Source organism: Phocoena sinus, chromosome 3 (assembly GCF_008692025.1).
Source record: "Phocoena sinus isolate mPhoSin1 chromosome 3, mPhoSin1.pri, whole genome shotgun sequence".
In the NCBI taxonomy this organism is placed as follows: domain Eukaryota; kingdom Metazoa; phylum Chordata; class Mammalia; order Artiodactyla; family Phocoenidae; genus Phocoena; species Phocoena sinus.
The window spans coordinates 66,520,589-66,533,996 of record NC_045765.1 but is presented as its reverse complement, the minus strand read 5'-3'; the positions used below and the strand labels follow the sequence as shown (position 1 = coordinate 66,533,996).

Genomic DNA, 13,408 nt, shown 5'->3' with positions numbered 1-13,408 from the left:
TTTAAATGATAAGTTTCAACTATTCTCACTCTTATTACTGCTATTTGGTCTATACGCTCCATCCCTAGAAACAAACTCTGTGATTAGAAAAATTTCTGTCCAACCAACCTAATTTGTTTTGCGATGGGCTGTGTGATTAGGCTTGGGTAAGCCCAGGACATAAGAGATCAAAACCCAGGAGTGATTCTGATCTGTAGACTGCAAAGGTCCTATATGTACTTCCTGCCAGAGCAGGAAGTGGAATGAACACAAGCTGACCTGGGTCTACAAATGCTTCCAGGGAGAGATGTAGCAACTGTCTGGGAGAAAGTGGCTGGGGTCTTTCGAACAAACAATAAAGAAGAAGGAGCAGTGGCTGCAGATGAGTTGTGACAGTGAGCAGATCGCCAGCTAATCAGCACAATTTATCACTTCTGCAATCTTGGCTCAAGAAGGAAGCCTTCATTAGGATGTGGCCAGGTGAGATCTTCTGTCTGGGGTCTGTGGGTCCCAGAAAAGGAAGATTATCACAAGGAGAGGTGGTCTGCTGGGAAAACCACTGCTAGCCTGTAAACCAATCCATTTCTGTGAATGCACCCCTCTCAGACAGTGTGATTGTTTCCTTAGCACTGGCTCTGTATGTAAACATGTCATGGTCTGAGCACAAAACCACTGCTTCTGGCCCACTTTGAAAGCATTTTCCAGAAATGATGAATATGTAGTGAATTTTTATCTATACTCCTGCCTGGATCTGATTTGTGAGATGTTTTTAGAGGTTACTGTGGCTTTGTAATTGAAATTTTTTTCTCTGGGAAGTTAACTGTCCTTTCCACAGTCATTGTGGTTGCCTAGCAACAGGGGACAGCAGAGCAGTAACAGGGATTCTAAACCTCTAAGGAATGGGGATAGTCAATGTCTGCCCCATGCACAGGGTACCTCAGTGGGCCTGATTTGAGATGGGAGAATGTTATAGCAGGACATCTGTGGCCCCAGGGTATGAAACCCCAAAGAGAAGCAGGTGAGTTCCTAGCTCCTCCTGTTCCAAAAGAATTCATGGGAATTTATAGATAAAGTAGCCTTCACTCTGTGCTTCAAAGAAAACCTTTCCTTCATGTCTGAGGAAAACATCAGACAGACTTTTTCTCCTTTCCTGGAGAATGATCCCTTTCTTTGAACACTGATGTCTTCCCAGATCATAGGGCAGGGTCTGACATGCAGTAGGTGTTCAATAAATATTTGTTGAATGAATAAAATGTCCCTCACTTACTCGTCTCAAAATCACATACTCACCCCAACCATTATACTGGTGTGGAAAGGGGGAGCTGAGCCAGCCCTTTTTCAGAACCACTGGAATGAAATGTCAAGAAGAAACTAGGTCATTCCAACTATCCCCAAACAAAAACCCAAACCAACTCTGGCCACAAATATGGAAGTACAGTTCACCTTTATAATCAACCTATAGTTAATCACTAGGAAATTTGCATGTTGACAAAATATTCCTTTACGCTTAAAATGTGGAAATACCTTCCATTTAGAATTTTCTTTTAAGCCTTGAATGAGAGATGGTCTTGCCTTTTCTATAGAAAGAGCTGTATCCTAGAAAAAGGTGTCCTTGTTCGATTCAGCTCCTTCAGTTCTAAGCAGCAACAAACTGGTCCCAAGTGTCTGTTTGCCTACCCTACTTTCTCTCCCCACTCCTCTTCTCATGCCCTTGAGACAGACCTTCTCCATAGTTTATATAAACCAGATGGGAACTTGAGCCTATGTTGTCTAAGCCAGGGAGGGTTAGACCTTGGATGCAGCCAACCTAGGGAACAAAACAAAGCACTTTCCCAGGAAATCCTCTCCTAGAAAAACTGGATTCTCAATAGAACCAAACCAATTTTATTAAAATATTTATTAACATGGACTGATGACTGATTACTACTCCATCATAAAAAACAGGGTAAAAAGTTGGGAGAACAGATATAAAGATATTTCACTTAAAGGAAGGAAATATTTATGTTCTCGTTGAATACTGAAAAAAAAAAAAAGCAACTATAAGGCTTATATGTCATATTATTACCCTCTGCCAAAAGAAATTTAAAGATTTGTTTCAGCTTTTCTATGAACCCTGAAGAAAACACTGCAATAAAAACGTTTCATAAACACATTTGTTAATTCTAATTTGTTTTCTCAAGGCTAATAGGCTTTCTAAAGCTTTTGTTCCCTTAATTATGGTACAACATGACTTATACTGTGTATGCTGAGTTACTATGGTTACTCTGAGGCCATGACTTATGACCATTAAATATTATTGTCAGGCAGCCAAAGCTCCTTCACTTTTAAACCAGTAGTTTTGTTTCAGGTATTATTAAAAGAAGGTAGCTACAAACAGTACTTTTTTCTTGTCTATTTGTGGCACACCTGAATATGCACGTGTATTGTACTCACTTTTTTTGGCTTGCCTTCATTCAGTGACCAAATATTAATTTCTTGACGAGGTATAGTCCTTGTTTTCTGGGAGGTGTCACTGAGAAATGCAAAAACATAGGTAGACAAATAATTGTACACATCATGAAATATAATAAAAACTATAAAAGACAGACATCTAAAAACTGCTTGTGGACACAGAGGCAAGAAATAGTTCTGACTAATAGGACCAAAGAGGCTTCAGGGGAGGCAGCCTTTGAGTCCTGGTGTGAAGAATAGGTAAGATTTTAACAAACAGAGATGACAGCATGAACATTCTGGTCAGAGGAAACACCTAAGAAAAGGATAAACACATTCCTTGGAACTAGGGGTAGTGCATTTAGTGAAAATACCAGTTTTATGAGTTACATTGATAGAAGACAAAATCAGTTAGAAGGTAAAAGGGCCCACTTATTAAGGTTGTTATCTTGTTCAAAGCATTTGTTGTTTTGCCCAGCAACTGTAATGATCAAAAGTGTGTTTTCCATTTCATGATAAAGAGGTACTGTCAAGTAGAAAGCACCAAAGTACCAGGTTTTGCTGATCTAGGTATGATGCAAGAAAAGCAATTACAACTCTCAAAACCCCAGTGTGTCCTTCCACTAAGTGGGAATTTAATTAATTTTGTTCAAGAGTCACTGATTACTTTGTGAACATTTTAAATGGTTTCAATTTTTTTAAAGTAAGAGACATGTACAGAAATGAGAATAAAATAATACACTCCTCAGGGAGAGAGTAGGATAGAAAATAATAAAAGTACCCCAGTGTTGTAAAGTAAGACTTATTGGTTGGTAACAGCAGAATGAGACTTACTAAGATTGGAGGTTTATTCATTCAACAAATATTTATTGAGCATTCTAGCCCTCTTCAAGATGCTAAGGATAGGGTAACAAAAAAAACAGCAGAAAAAAATTCCCTATCTTCAAGGAATTTATATTTTCTGTTGGGAGGCCACACAATAAATATAATAAACAACCAAATTATATAATATGTTAGAAGGCGGTAAGTACTGCAGAGAAAAATCAAGCAAGGTGATTTGAAAGTATATAGGAGTGAGGAGTTCAATATTAAATGAAGCACACGTGGTGGGCATGCTTGAGAAAGGGATATTTGAGCAAAGAAAAGAAGGAAGTGGGAAAGAGCCAGGTGGACACGTGTGGATGAAGTGTTCCAGGCAGAGGTGATGGAAGCACAGTGAGGACGCCAGTGTGACTCCAGTGTTTGGGAAGGGAAGAAGGGTATGGAATGGAGTCCTACGGTTGGTGGGAAGGCTGAATGGCAGAGAAATCTGTAGGACCTTGTAGGTCCTTATATGGGCTTTGGCCTTTATTCTGAGTGAAATGGAATCCTTTATTGGATTTTTTAGCAAGGAGTGAAATAATTTTTCTATTTATTTATATTAATTAATTAATTTTTGGCTGTGTTGGGTCCTTGTTGCTGCACGTGGGCTTTCTCTAGTTGCAGCGAGTGGGGGCTACTCTTCATTGCGGCGCACGGGCTTCTCATTGCAGTGGCTTCTCTTATTGCGGGTGGCTCTCTCACTGCAGTGGCTTCTCTTATTGCGGCTCTAGGCACACGGGCTTCAGTAGTTGTGACTTGTAGGCTCTAGATTGCAGGCTCAGTAGCTATGGCGCATGGGCTTAGTCGCTCCGCGGCATGTGGGAATCTTCCTGGACCAGGGCCTGAACCTGTGTCTCCTGCATTGGCAGGAGGATTCTTAACCACTGCGCCACCAGGGAAGTCCCATCATTTTTCTTATGGATGAATTATATTGAAAATAGAAGGGAAGGGGCAAAGACGCAGCCAGAGAGAGCCATTTAGGAGGTTAATGCAACAGTCCAGGTAAGAGCTGGATGATAGCTTGAGGCTTGAACCATTTCGTTAACAATGAAGGTGGTGAAAATCGGCTGGGTACTGGATATATTATGATGGCAGAGCCCAGAATTTCCTGTTGGATTGGATTTGGGTTCTGAGACAAAACAGAAGGTCAAGGTTTTAGCCTAAGCAACAGGAAGGATGATGTCATCATCAACCGAGATGGGGAAGACTGTAAGTAGAGCAGATTTGGAGTAGGAATCAGAAGTTAGGTTTTAGAAATGTTGAAAGTGAGATGTCCATTAGACATCCTGGTGGAGATGTCAGGAAGACAACTGAAAGAATGCGTCTGGAATTCAAGGCAGAAGTCTGCCCTGGAAATATGTATTGGGGAGTGATCAGCATATTGATACTATTTAAATCCCTGAAGTTGGAGGAGTTCACCAAGGGAATGAATGTGAGTAGAGAAGAGAGGAAGCCCTGGAGCATGCCAATGTTGAGGGCTCAGGAAGAGGAGAAAGAACCATCAAAGGAAACTGAGAACGAGCAGCAAGTGGGATGGGAAGGAAGCCTGGGACCTTAGGATGTCCTGGGAGCCAAGTGAAGAAAGCATTTCAAGGAGGGGCTGTTGAACCATGTCAAAAGTTTTAAGATGAGTTGTGATACATGACCACTGGATACAGTAATATGGAGCTCACTAGTGAATTCAATAAGTGCAGTTTCTGTGGAATGGTACTTGTGAGAGTCTGAATGGAGTGGCTTTAACAAAAAATAGGAAGAAGAATTAGAGACAGTGAGAATATAGTTTTGCTTTAATGGGGGTCAGAGTAATCAAGCAGAAACTAAAGGGTTAAGAGGGCTCAAGACGCAATAAATAACAGCATGTTTGCAAACCATTGGAAATGATGCAGGAGAGAGAGAAAGAGAAATTGACTGAGAAAAAGTGTAGAAGATAAAGAATTCCCTGAGTCTGCTGTTTCATAGGATATTCTTTCCTCTCCTTCTTTTTTTTTTTTTTAGTTGAAATAAGATATTTTGCAGGTTTTCAGAACAGACTGTACTGTTTGGACTGCTTACTCTCAAGAGGACCTTTAAAGGCTATTTTATCTTCTTCAAGTAAAGTTTACATTCCCTAGTTTTGATTTCCTTTAGAAATGTTTAGAAAATGACATTGGGAGGAAACGCTTTAGAAAATATATCTTCAATGTTACAGCATAAAGATCTATTTGATGTGGGGTGTGTATGTGTGTGTATGAGTGTGTGCATGTCTGAAATAAAATTTTGGAATTCTGAACCCTTACTTTATTTCAGCACCACATCTGGAAGTTCAGAGTCAAATACACAACAAAGGAACAAAATTTCGGTAAGAAACAAAGTTTGCATGAATTCCTTTATTTTAAAAAAGCATTAGTTAGTGAAACTGTAACTTCTTTAATTAATGTTGATATTTTCCTAATATAGTTTCACTTTCACATTTTACTAGTAAACATTTGAAAAATAAAACATAGAATGTTCTTTTTCAAGTAGAAGGAGGTAAAGTGGTCAGAGTGCCAACGAAGGGATGCTGCTGGGCAGGAGGGAAGTTGGTGTGGGGTGCCTGTCCCCATTTGTACTTGTGATCCCACACTGCTCTCTGTGGCCCTACACTATCGCAGACATCCTAGGTTACGTCAAAGTATTTGCCTGTATGTGAGGAAATTCTGGAATCAGACATGATATAGATTGGGTGACTCATCTTATTTGGTTTGTTTAGGCTTGGGTTTAAATCACAGTCTATTCCCGATATTCTCAGCTCATTGTCTTTCAAGTCATCCTGGGACAGCTGGGTCCTTTCTACAAAAGCCTCTAGTCCCTCTCGAGGCCTCAAGTGACAACAGGGTAGGTTGGTGAGAAGTGTTGAAGCTGGGTGATAGGTTCATGGAGGCTCATTATACTAGTTTTCTACTTTTATGTAAGTTTGAGAATTTCCCTTTAAAAAGAAAAAAGTAAGCTCTCTATATGCCCTCGATTCAGTTTTAGTAAGTATCCCCTAGTCTCCACCCACAGAAATTTCTGGAATAACTTTTTCAGCTTTAATGCCGAGGCAGTGTGGTATAGAAGAAAGACTGTAGGACTAGGAATTAGGCCCAAGTTTGCCACCTGCAAGCTGTGTGATCATACCCAAGTCATTTAAACTCTCTGAGCCTTGTTCCTCATTCATAGAGTGAGGATGAGACTTTGTCTACTTCAAATAAGATGTTTGGGATGTGAAAATGGTTGTGAACATATCTACAAGTGTATAGGTATATAGCTACTCGGAATCGATTCAATTCAACCAGGCTCCCCTGTGGACCATGGGACCTCGCCTTTTGATTTCTCTACTTCTTTCTAGATTCAGCATTCTGCTTTTCTACTCTCATCCCACCCCCGCATCACCAGCTAAGAACATTTGATCTAGTGAGGTGCATATTCAGAATCTCACTTCCACACAATTATTTTTGTTCAAGGTTAACATCTCTTTTCTAAGAGTTCATTTAATCTGGCCCCAGACAGACTGGACATATATCTCAAACCAACAATAATTTTCAGGAAGAGGGTTTTTGGTGAAGAGGTATAAACCAAAGGGAAACCAACTTAGATTAGTAGAGTATAATTTTAATTAAAATTTTGTGTTCTAACTCTAGTGATAGTTTAATGTTATATTACTTTTTTTTCAGTGAGCTTTTGTTTTATATAGTGGATCTACTTACAACTCTGTTGGCCAAAGAAAGAGTGTCCCTCACTGGCACTATAAGAAAACATGTTTTCTCTGGTTAGTTGGAACCCTTGAGCTAGTAGTTAAATTGGAGTTTTGGAAAAGGGAGACTTCAGCTCACCGATCTCGGTTTACTGCCTTTCCTCTAACAATGCTAATCAATTAGTGCCCTAGAGGTAACCCTCTCCCAGGCTGCCTAAGACACTGAAAAGGACAAGGTGCCGATAACTACATTTAGGATTTCTGCCTAGGGCTCCCAATTAGCTTCCTGGAGTCCAGAATCTATCTCCTTTCAATTTACGTTTCACATAGGTGGGAGCCCTGGGGCTTGAAGTAACTTGTTCTGCTCTAGTTACTGAATTCTTACAATGCATTTAGCTCGAGGTAGAGGTTAGGATTAGGGCCCTGAAGGCCATAGGATAGTCATGATTAGTGCTGCCTCCTCACCCCACGACCCCTTTTAAGTCTTGGAACTGAAAGACTTCAGCAGAACAGATTCTGCTCAGTACCATGAGGAAGCCAATTGCCGGTGGATCTCAGATGCCTCTTTTAAATAGCTGTGGTGAGTTCTGGCAGAGAAGATTGGGATGAAGGATAAAAATCTCTTCAATTCTGTGAGGATATCGACCACCCAAGCAGAATGAAATACGCTCCACCTTTGTGGCACCCAGTCTCTGAATAATAACTTAACGTTTCGACTCTCCCAGTAAACTGTGCATTCTTCGAGCCTTTATTCATCTCTATGTCCCTGAGACAAAGCCCCTGATATCAAAACGGCATTAGAAATAGAACAAATGGACTAGGTGACTGAGAGATGCTGTCCCTCCGAATCCTTACAGCAGCAGACGGCGGTGGTTTCTAAGAATCATCACCGTTGTGTGGATACTTTTTTCTCCTCCTCTCCCTCCTCCCCTCTCTTCTGCTTCCTCCTCCATAAATATTATTATTGCTACTTTAGAAATTAAGAAATTTAGAGTCAGGGAGATTGAGGGAGAGTCCAGCTGTTGAGTGATGAATGAGTCATGCACTGACTACAGAGTAAGAACCTTAAGAGATATAATCCAGTGAGAATTTACTTAGATCCACTTTTCAGGTGCCAGGTTGTCCCTGTTTATCTAGACCTTATACCTTTGGAGGATTAGAATATTATTCGAACCGTTGCCTTTGCTCCATTTTAACATCCTCAGACAGTGAACAGCTAGTGCTTATAAATCCTCTCATTTGAAACTGTTTAGGAAATAAAAGTTCTATCGCAAGGAGGCGTGACCTGAACTGGATACCTGGCTCAGGGTTTCTCCCCTTGAACTATTCCTGAGAACTGTGACAAATAGAAATGAATGATGTAAAAACACCAGATGATCTTTGGTTATGTGGAGTGGCACATCCAAAAATGAGAGTGTGGGTATGGATTCATTAATGCTAGAATATGTATGAAGTATTTCACTCATTGTGCAAAAACTAGGCTTGTTATAAAACCTTGTAATCCATTTAGTGTTCAAGTTGTGATTCAGTGACGGCTTCATTAAAGAATTATTAACTGCCAAAAATATTAAAGCACTTTAAAATTTTAATTTGTAAGGTCAAACTCATAGCACACTATATAGGAAGTCAGCTTTATAAAACAACCTTAAATTAGCTAAAAAATATTACATTTGATAAACTGGGAAAGGCAAGCAATGCCTTAAATTGTGTCAAATTACATAACTTATGTTCTTCTAGTGCTTGGTATAATATAGCATTATTTTTTCAGGCAGTGTATATTTGGTCACATTTCTGATACTTCTAAACTTTAGCATTCTGAAATGGCTTTCAAAAGATTCTTCCCTTTGATGAGCAAACTTTCAAATCATTAGTGAATTACAGTTGTTAATATATCACTTGTGCTTTAAATGAACATTTTAAATGATTTAAAGGAGACGTTCCTATTTACCTTAAAATGAGATCAATATAGAATTACATTTCTGTGTATATTTAAATATAAAGATTTGTTGCCATTGAAAGAAATAGGTTATTTATTTTGCCACTCTAATAGGTAAGAAATATCTCAGAACTTTTTGTTTTGGATTTTGTTTCTTTTCTTTCTTTTCCTTTCTTCTTTCCTCCCTCTCTTCCTCTCTCCCTCCCTTCTATCCTTCCTTTTTCACTCTCCTCTCCTCTCCTCTCCTCTCCTTTCCTTAAACATACGTGACAAATTTAAGGTGTACAACTTGATGGGTTTTGACATATGTGTACACACGTGAAACTGACATCACAGTCAAGATAATGAAACTTTCCATCACTCCCAGAAATTTCTCACGCTCCTTTGTAATCCCTCTCACCCACTTCTTCCCACCTCATTTCCAAGGAAGCACAATCTGTTTCACGTCATTATATATATTATTTTGCATTTCCTTGAGCTTCATGTAAACAAAGTCATACAGTATGTACCCCTTTTACTGCCGTCTGTCACTCAGTAAAATTATCTTGACATTCACCCATGTTTTAGTGTGTATAAATAATTCATTTTTATTGCTAAACAGTATCCTGCTGAACTGAATGTACCAGTTTGTTTATGCCTCCACGCGCTGACTGACATTTAGGTTATTTCCAGTTTTTGACTCTTTACAAATAAAGCTGCTATAAATATTCATGTACAAATCTTTGTATGGACATATGCTTTCTTTTCTCTTGGGTAAATACCTAAGAATGAAATGGCTGAATCACATGGTAGGTGTATTTTTAACTTTCTTAAAAACTGTCAAACTATTTTCCAAAGTCATAGTATCATTTTACATTCCCACCAGCAGTGTATGAAAGTTTTAGTTCATCCACATTCTCTCCAAGGTCAGCCTTTTAAATTTAGCCATTCTAATAGGTGTGGTGGTATCTCATGGTGGTTTCAATTTGCATTTTCTTAATAATTAATGGTGTTTGAGCACCTTTTCATCTGTTTATCTGCCATCCTTATATCTCATTTGGAGAAGTATCTATTGAAAGGTTTTGTCCATTGTTAAGTTGTACTGTTTGTTTCTTATCATTGGGTTTTGAGAGTTCATGTGTGTTTTGCAGGTATTTTCTCCAGTCTATGGTTAGTCTTTTCATTTGCTCAATAGTGTCTTTAGAAGAGCAAAAATTATTAATTCTGATGAAGTCTAATTTATCAATTTGTACTGTCATGGATCATGCTTTTGCTATATGATCTAAGAAATCTTTGTCCAAGATCACAAATATTTTCTTTTTCCCTCCAGAAGTTTTATAGCTTTAGGTTTTACATTTAGATCTATGATTTACTTTCAGTAATTTTGCTTGATGATGACTAACAGCTGAGTCTATCACCAGGCATTTCCCTCTGATGAAGGCACTCCATTGCCCCAAAGTCATCCCCCTCCATGGGATCAACCTGCATCCAATAACTGGTTGATGCAGGGCTGCAAAACCTGACCCCCTTCCTTTGAGGACAATTCTAAAGAGCCAACCCAGCTCCAGGACTCCCCTATGGAATTGGCTGAGGCTGCTGTTGCATTCCTGCTTCTTTCCTTCCTTTATAGGTGTTGCCCCCAAGAACCATTTCCAGTAAGCCCTCTGTAGCCAGATCTCTCAGTCTGTGTCCCAGGGACTCTAACCCCATAGAATAACAAAATCAGAATAGGTCTAACTGAACGAATGAGGTTTTGGGAATGGAAATTCACAGGAAATGCAAAGCAGCCATTGTGCTGTCACTGAGGGCAAGACAAAAGACTCCCCTGGTGGCGGAGTGGTTAGGAGTCCACCTGCCAATGCAGGGAACATCGGTTCCAGCCCTGGTCCGGGAGGATCCCACATGCCGCGGAGCAGCTAGGCCCGTGTGCCACAGCTACTGAGACTGCACTCTGGAGCCCGTGAACCGCAGCTGCTGGGCCTGCGTGCCACACCTACTGAAGCCCGTGCGCCTAGGGCCCGTGCTCTGCAACAAGAGAAGACACTGCAGTGAGTGGCCCGCACACCGTGGTGAAGAGTGGCCCCCGCTTGCCGCAGCTGGAGGGGGCCCATGAGTAGCAACAAGGACCCAATGCAACCAAAAAAAGAAAAGTTGTAATGTTCATTTAATCTAAAATTTTTTTCCACAAAAGAACATGAATAGTATAGAAATTGAAACTTTACTTCTAGAGATATCTGCTAGTTATCTAGATAATATCTAACATTACAAACATTACTGTATCTGGGCAGGTAATGTTATCTCCCCAGATGTTAGGACTTGAGATGTTAGCTGGAGTTTCTACACACCGTTCAACCTCTCATATAACTACTTTCATATTGAGATCTTGCCATAAATAAGGGGCTGATCCAACATAATGCTTTCCTGCTCCCATCCCACTGCTGTCCCTATACAATCATCTCAAAGTTCACCTAGTTTAATAGTGTAAATTCTATAAGCAACAACTTCAACAGAGTTCAGGTCAAGCTGTACATAGAAAGGTAGTAGCAATGGAATCGTTGGTGAGAAATATATTTTTTCCTTTGGCTACTATCAAGAAAGGTCAAAACTTCATTAACATTTTGGAAGGTTATCCATTGTAATTGGCTAATGGCTTATCTTAATATTTTATTTTTCTGAGTAATTTATTTCTTCTTCACAATACCCATCCAAGATGGGAGGCAGAGGGACTCTATTCATCATAGTTACTAACGATGTTAGTAATCAGTTACTTAGTCATAGTTACTAATAAACTATTTACTATGGTAAATAGTTACCAATGAGTTATTCTGGATGGAAGTTTCACCTGGGAGTGCCCTTCTGCAATCCGGGCAGGCAGCAATGAGAGGAGGGGCCAATTGCACAGAGAGTGCTCAGCCCAGATGTTACACACACCACTTTTCCTTCTTTTTCATTGGTTAAAGAAGTTGCGTGGCCAAAAAGAACTTCAAAGGACTGGGCAAGTGAAATCGTACCATGTACCTAGGAGAATTTTCAGAAACGTATTGATGGACAAAGGTTACAGCAATATAAAATTAGGTATAAAAAAAAGAAAATAATTAAACCAAAGAAAGCAAAAGGTATAGATAGATACAAAATAAAAAGATTACCTCCAGAATTTCTCATTTTAATAATAAGTTCTATTTAACTTGAGAACAGAGGCCATAAAAAAGATCTTAGCTGTTTAAAATAAGATTGGCCAAAGAACTAGAAAGTGTCTTTTAGAAGATGATTCTTCATAAGCAATTAGACAAGATGACCCATTTTGTTTTCAATTCTTCTGATAGAGTAAATGTGTAAGAAACAAAAGGTCCTGTTTTCACATGCAAATGTATCCCTTTATTTTTTTTTTTTAAATGTCAACAGGCAAAGGAATTTAGAAAACATGTGGCACCGAATCAGACTGTTTACAGATAGGTTGTTTTTCAGAATTTCCCCAAGAGGCATCAGTGGTTTAAAGGACCTCTATAAACTGAAGCATTTGAGTGTCTGCAAATTTGTTTTGTCAGATGCCCATTATGTTTTTTCTCTATTTGGCTTCTTCAAATGGCAAAAATTTCCAAACAATAGGCATTATTTGGGGAAAGCATGGTAATTTGTTCTGTGTAGTGCTGACACTTTTTTTTCTGTGAGGTTGGAAACATTGAGAAGTTTGTGTGTATACACAAAAGGAAGGAAGTTTTGAAATGTGAAACGGAGACAGAATTTAAATGCATATATAACTATATAAAAGTTAAATATATTATATTAGTTGAATGTAAGGGTTACTCTGAATTAATATTGTGGATAAACTCAAATTTCATGTATAATTTGCTCATTTTCTGAAACCTGAATGTTTAGATCAGAGGAAGACAGGGCAATGGAGAAATGTGTTTTGGGGACCATGTAGTCAATCAGTCTGAGTATGAGAGCAAACTTCAATTGCTGTGGTCTGAAGAAAAATATTTCCCCTAACTTCCACATTTCCTTGAGAGACGATATCCTCCCAAGCGGCTAGGACAGTTATTCAATCTAGCCTTTCCCAAAGGAGTAAGTCTACCTTTGGGAGGCTCCCTTTGGATGCTTGGAGAGAAACTGGAAGAGAGTGGGGTGACTTGGGAGTAAGAAGCACAAGGATGCGGGCTCTCAGGCATAAAGCGTGGCTTCTGGCTTCCCTCAGTCTCGTCAGGCAGATTGGATAACATCAGCTTAATTTGTTTAGATAGATTTGTTAAACTGAAATTTGCTGCTGGGAATAATAGCCCCAAGTCCTCATGTCAATAGCTGAACTGTTTATGTTAGGTTAGGTAACAGAGTGAATCAGTTGTTTCAAAGTACGTCTAACAATTTGAATCAATGTGTGATGTGTTATCTGTACTTAATGAGGTTCAGAGAAATGGAGCTTTCTCCAAGTTTTGATTAGAGTTTACTTCTTCAAAAAGTTCACTCTCTTCTTGAACAAAGTTATGCATTAATGCACAAAGATGAAAAGATAATTGAGTCTCTGGAAATTCTAT

At 39.2% G+C, this 13,408-nt stretch overlaps 1 protein-coding gene across 1 annotated transcript in view; it reads left to right on the top strand.

Annotated features, from left to right (window-relative positions):
- Window positions 1–935: 935 nt before the first annotated feature.
- Window positions 936–13,408, top strand: part of CCDC192 (coiled-coil domain containing 192) — a 196,579-nt gene continuing 184,106 nt past the window's right edge. The window contains exons 1-2 of the mRNA XM_032627983.1: window positions 936–997; window positions 5,557–5,608. Of these exons, the coding sequence (XP_032483874.1) occupies window positions 936–997; window positions 5,557–5,608 (114 nt within the window). The remainder of the gene's footprint in view (window positions 998–5,556; window positions 5,609–13,408) is intronic.